General features: G+C 43.8%; 1 protein-coding gene across 2 annotated transcripts in view; it reads left to right on the top strand.

The window, feature by feature from the left end:
- Nucleotides 1-765: 765 nt before the first annotated feature.
- The window catches only part of mast3b (microtubule associated serine/threonine kinase 3b), a 38,278-nt gene continuing 33,043 nt past the window's right edge, over nt 766-6,000 (top strand). For both annotated transcript variants that reach the window (XM_073476830.1, XM_073476829.1), the window contains exons 1-2: nt 766-890; nt 3,720-3,809. In XM_073476830.1, coding sequence (XP_073332931.1) covers nt 844-890; nt 3,720-3,809 — 137 coding nt within the window. In that variant the 5' untranslated portion in view covers nt 766-843. The remainder of the gene's footprint in view (nt 891-3,719; nt 3,810-6,000) is intronic.

Here is a 6,000-nt window from a genome sequence, read left to right as displayed (position 1 = left end):
ATAAATAAATAAATGTGATGTATTGCACGTGCACGGCGTCTGCATGCACGCACACACTCACACTCACACACACACACACACACACACACACACACACACAGAGTGAGAAACGCATCCTCCCGTGTGGCAGCTGTCATGGTTTCCAGCGGAGGTATTCCCCAGCCTCATCACGACCAGCAGCCTGCCAGTGTTCACGGCTCTGCCTCATCTGGTCTCACACACATCTCATCAAACAACACGAGGGGAAACTTTGATTCTGGCGTCATGTTATTGTGGTTTTACAGCCGGAAAAAAAGACGAGGCTGCATCACAAAAACACATAAAACACACACAGTATGTGAATATACTGTCCCCCTTCTTCTCCTTCAGCTTTGACAGTCACATCCAATCCCTGACGCCAACTTTCCCTCCGTCCTCACCCACAACAACCTCCCTCTGTTGACAAGCGCCCAAATTGATTTGGCCACCCCCAGCCAATAGACTCCCCCTTTCCTCTCTCCCTCCCTGCCTCCCTCCCTCCCTCCCCACCGGTCACATGGAGGTAAGCGGTGACCCATCGCTCCCTCCGGTTGTGTGGCAGTCGCTCTCCGGTGCGCCTTGGAGACAGACGAGGAGCGAGACGCGCGGTTTGTTTTTGTTTAAGACGTCCCCGCGTTTGATTGAGTCTGTGCCCACGGAAAATCTCCCCCGGAATCCGCTGAAGCTGCTGGTAAACGATACTCTGGCTAAACGGGGTTATTTTTAGTCTCCCACCGCAGCGATGAGTGTGTGGAAGCCGGCTGTGAGCTCCAGTGGTGCGGCGCTGTGGTAAATGAAGCCCCTGCGCTCTGCTGTTCAGCAACAATGAAGTCGAGGCGAGACAAGCTGAAGATCCCCTCTCTGACTCTGGAGTAAGTTTTTATCTTTCTTTAGCTGCCATGTGAAACTGCTGCGTTTCTAAGTTGAATAACAATGTTTACGTGCTCACGTAGTCACAAGTGTCAACAGACTTCTTTGTTTTTTTTTCAAGAAAGTGGTTGTTCAAACATGAATACCACTAAAGCTGTCAGACCAAAACAGCCAGATGGAAATAATTCTCATGTTTTTTCCCCCCTCAAGCATGACATTTGCTTGAGGCTCCAGTTTCAGTTTTGTGTTTTGAATTTTGAGGAGTTACAGGTGTCTCAGCACTCCCCAGTCGCCTATTTCTTAGTAAAAATGTAACTTTTAAACTAATTAACCCCACTGGATGTAGAGAAATCCAGCTGGCCAACCTTGAACTGTAACTGTGTTTGCACACGTCACAGCCGGATAAACTTGTCAAACCAAACTACAGAAACAACAGGAAACTTGTGTAGACGAGGAAGTTTCGGCATTTCAAGCACCTGTTCGGTTTTACAGATCTCTTATCTCGCAGTGTGAATTCTGTCCTCATGATGTTTTGTCTTTTTCCAGCTCTATTGTTTGTTTTTTTCCCCCCTCACTCCACCATTCCTGCATGAATCACTTGCTTGCTCCCCCTCACAGCAGACAAATGGCTTTCACTCTTCAGGAGATGGTTTTATTTATTTTATTCCTGTGTAATTGCTAACCTGTGAATCCCATCTCCCATCAAAGGACATGGCTGCAGTCTTATATCCGCCCACTCTTCCTCCAGAGTGAATGTAGCCTTTCTTTTTTTTTTTATTTTGTTTTTGCTGGGAGGGAGGTGGGGAAGAGTACCTGCTGCCCATTAGATGCTGATCCATAAGGCGTAGGAGCTCCCCGCTCACATGCCCATTCTCTGATCCATCCATCTGCCTCCTCAGTGGATCATCTCGGCAAAGCATGTGCTGTTTTTGTTTCATTTTTAGGCCCTTTGCTGCTCCTGCGCAGAGATACAGAGGAGGTTTCACACTGGGTGAGCAGGGAGGGGTTCAGACACAGTTTCTTGAAACAAAGCTATGACATATGTTTGGGGTCTTTGGTTAAGGTATTTGTATAAAGGTACACAGCTATTTAGAAAGAAACTTTTGCAACAGATGAAGTTACCTGTGTCCAGATTTAGGTCCTTGTTTTGTGACGGTTTCAATCTTAAAATCTGCGAGTGAGGTGCGACAATATGACTAAAATATTTTGGAAGAAGCCGATGCTTCTGAATTAAATTCTAAATTTGCTTGGCATGATTGTTGTTTTTGCTTTGAAGACAATCCTGCTGCCGTCTTGTCACTCAAAGGTTGTAGCCGCCAGAATCTCCCTTAAAGAAAACATCTGAAAAAAAAAAAATCAGAAATTCAGTGTGAATGTCGCCAATGACTCAGTCTGAGATTTTCTACTCAGTTTACACTCTGGACAAGAGTGTCCATGAAGAGCCAACAAAATGAAAAAGCAAAATGGAAATGACAGACCATTACTCACTCAATCGCCGTCGAGAGCTTTGGTTCAGGGGTCTGAAGGAGAAGATGTGTAAAGACGAAATACGGCGTAACTAGTTGCATGTGCTGTGTAATTATGAGCCGACACTACAGGATGAGGAGTGTGTGTGCAAGGAGTTGTTTTTCCTGCCATCCTCCCTGCATTACTATGACAACACATTCATTAGTGCTTTGGTAGCCAGTGCTGTGTTTAGCACTGAGAAGCCTCTGCAGCACTGAGACAATAGCAGCACTGTGGAGCCCACGAGGCAGAGCTCACATCTGAGCAGGGAAATCAATAGAAAACAGCTACGGCGCTGGGTCAGCATCAGGGAGATGTAGACCTTAGGACGGCTGAGCATGCATATTCTGATGCAAAAATAGTACGTTAAGATGTTGAAATGGGAGAAGACATTTTAAAATTGTGCAGTCTGAGGGTTTGTTGGTGTAGGGTGCTCAGGGAGCCAACATCAAAACATGTAGTGTGTTGGTAGATTTATCAGGTGTCACTCCCTAACACTGCTCAGGGCTCCAGGGTGCGACAGGGTGAAAATCTGTCAAGTGCAACTTGAAATGTCTCTCTGCCACTGCCAAACCTCCATATTTTAGAGCCTGCTCTATGGTTTAAACTTTTCTAACAGTTAATGTTTTTTATATTACCCCATGTGGTGCCCCGATGTGGCGCCCCCCACAGTTTCTGAGTGCAACAACACTGTCGTAATTAGGCACCCCAGGTCAGACGTAATGTAGGTGCTAACTACAAACAAAACCCATTACGTCATAACAGTGTTGTGTTGAAAATGTGTATCTTGAAGTAAACATGTATGTAACGCTGTGATCCTACCCTCTCACTGAAGTTACGGTGCAGAAACAAGTGATAGGGGGGCGGAGTGGCTGAGACAGAGACACCATTAACCCTGTTACAAGACACTGCACCGTCAACATGATTTTGAAGCGGATATTTTAAGGTAAAAAAGTTACATAATGTTGCTTTAAATATCGAAAGAAAAAAAGTTAGGTGCACCAGCGAAACCAGTGTAAAGAGTGAGTCTGAAGCCCTGCTGTTGAACGTTGCATTAGGTGTGAAGTAAACGTGTTGGACGATGAAACCTCCGTTCGGGTTGGTTGACACCCAGCTGCCAACTTCCTGTGGTGTAACCAGCTAATCAAATGCACCCAGTGTTGCATTCAGCCACTATGCAACAGACTGCGTCAGGTCAGCCAGTGAGATGCAGACATCAATCTCTCACCCCTGACCTGAGCTCCCCTGCTGACTGATGACAGATGCCGGCGTACTGAGGTGCTGAGTCAGCACACTAATCCATGCCAACATGTCTTGCCTTACAGCTTGTCGCCCACTTGCCAGAGCCCTACACTCCTGAGTCCATGCAGCCCCTGCAGCCCCTGCAGCCCCTTACAAACACTTCATCCCTGGAGGTAAGACAGCTCACACGCACACTGTTTCTATGGACTGAACATGTTGAAAAAGTTTCTGATCAGTTTACCACAGATGATGAACGCAGAAAATTGATCTGAAACTGATCCACATTACAAGTCTTAGCTTAAAGCTGGACTATGGAACTTTTACATACAAATGAAGGTATTTTATATTCAAGCCGGATGAGTTCATGTGTTGCTGATTAAGCCTCCACCCTCCAGACAAATCCATCTGTATTTTGCAGTATACCAGAGTTTTTAAATGAGGTGTCTGTTGAGACACCCTGCACTGACACACTCATGGTATGGGGAGCAACCGTTGTTAAGGAGTTGCCACAGCAACTATGGCAGAAAAACCTAACTGCCACAAGGGGGAGACAAAAGTTTCACACTGCAGGTTCAAGCTTGATTAATTCTCACTGTAGCAAGGAATATGATCATAGATGTGCTTCAGAGTTATACAATTTTTATTATTTGGATATTTGGTAAAACGACTGAAAGTAAATGACTGAGCTTTGAAACGGCAAACAATCTCAGCACAAGGTAGATGTAGCAGCTATCCTGCTGCTTTCAGTCGTATGACTCCGTCTTTTCATTTGGACATCAGCAGTTATATGACACCTGCTGCGAACTTAATTTGCCGAAGAAGATAGCCTGGTATGATTGAAAGCTCCAGAGCAGCTGCTAAATGGACCTTGTGGTGTGATTGTTTTGCTCACAATTTTAGGACCTGTATTTAAAAAAATGATAAATTCACAAAAATACCATGACAGAGTAATGATTTTTTTAATGAATTTGGCTTAGAGACAGCAGACAATAGATTGATGTGTATGATAAATGAGATTTGCATGACAGATTGAATCAGTATGACATAAAAATAAAGTTATGTTGTTGAAGTGTTTGTTGATAGCTTTTCAAACTGCAAGTGAAGTCAAATTAACAGCTAATTCAAATGTTTTCTGATGTGTGGTTTTCCAATTGACAGATTTAACACTTGAAAAAGCATAAAATATAAATGGAAATAAGCAATAAGTATGAGTTGTTTTTTTATATTTTAAAGTGCTTCAGTTTCACCAGTGAAGACCTATCATTTACTAGTTGTCTCTAAGTCTATGTGGGTTGCTTGGCAACCGTGCTGGGTGCTGTGGAGGAAGGCAACACTGCAAACAGAGGCGGCTGCATCCAGCATGTTTCTGTGAGCAGTGCTAGGCTGTCACACCACACACACTGAGCAGCAATGAATCCCATTTTTCTCTGTTGAAAAATGAGCAATTGTTTGTGGGGATGCAAAAATCTCAGATGCGATAAACCTGCACTGCTGAACACGAGACAGTTTTCACACAGTATGAGTAATCTGGTGCCACAGTTTGGCACATTGCAGATTGTTGGCATCGTTTTTCCACAGCATTTTGCATTAGAGACCCCCCTGTTTGTTTCACCATCCAGACGTGTTCATTCCCTTGCATCAGATTCTGTACTTGTACGCAAGAAAATGCTTCCCCACATCAACCTTTGATTCTGATGCACTGAATATGTTAAGGTTGTCTGGATGACAGTGATGCCGAGGACTATGAACTTAAATAGTAAAAGCAATTTTAAAATCAAAATGCATACATACATCCTTGGCTACATATTGTGTAAACCCTTAAGGTACTTCATGCAGTGGCATGTACCATTGTTTAAAAGTTTTGCAAGGATCCTTCCTCTGCCAAACTCCTCATGGTGTAACCCAACAACATCTTGCGCTGCTTTTAGGTTCTGTAGGAAATTGCTGCAACAGTATGAGTGAATACAGAGATGAACATGACAGGAGTGTTTCTGTAGCAGTGGTTCTGACTATTGTTTACTTTGACAAAATAGTCTGCAGTTAACCGCACAGCATATCAGGGGTTGTACCTTTAATGTCTCAAAACAGGAAACCTCTCATATATTTGAAGAAGACTGATGTACTGATGAATATCGACTGATGTATAATATGCATTGCAGGAAGTTCTGCAACCAGTTTATTTGAAGAAGTCAAAAGTTGCTCAGACAGTGAGATTCAAATAACTGATTGTTTACCTATTTTTCTATTTCCAAGATTAACTCTTTAACAGTGGCATGAGTGCATTTCCACTGCACCCTGTTAGAAGGGGGTAACTGTACTAATAAGTCATGGTGCGGAGCAGAACTCTTATCATCTCATGTAGGC

Source organism: Pagrus major, chromosome 11 (genome assembly GCF_040436345.1).
Source record: "Pagrus major chromosome 11, Pma_NU_1.0".
Taxonomy (NCBI): Eukaryota; Metazoa; Chordata; class Actinopteri; order Spariformes; family Sparidae; genus Pagrus; species Pagrus major.
The sequence above is the reverse complement of the archived record's forward strand: the minus strand, read 5'-3'. Positions and strand labels throughout refer to the sequence as shown.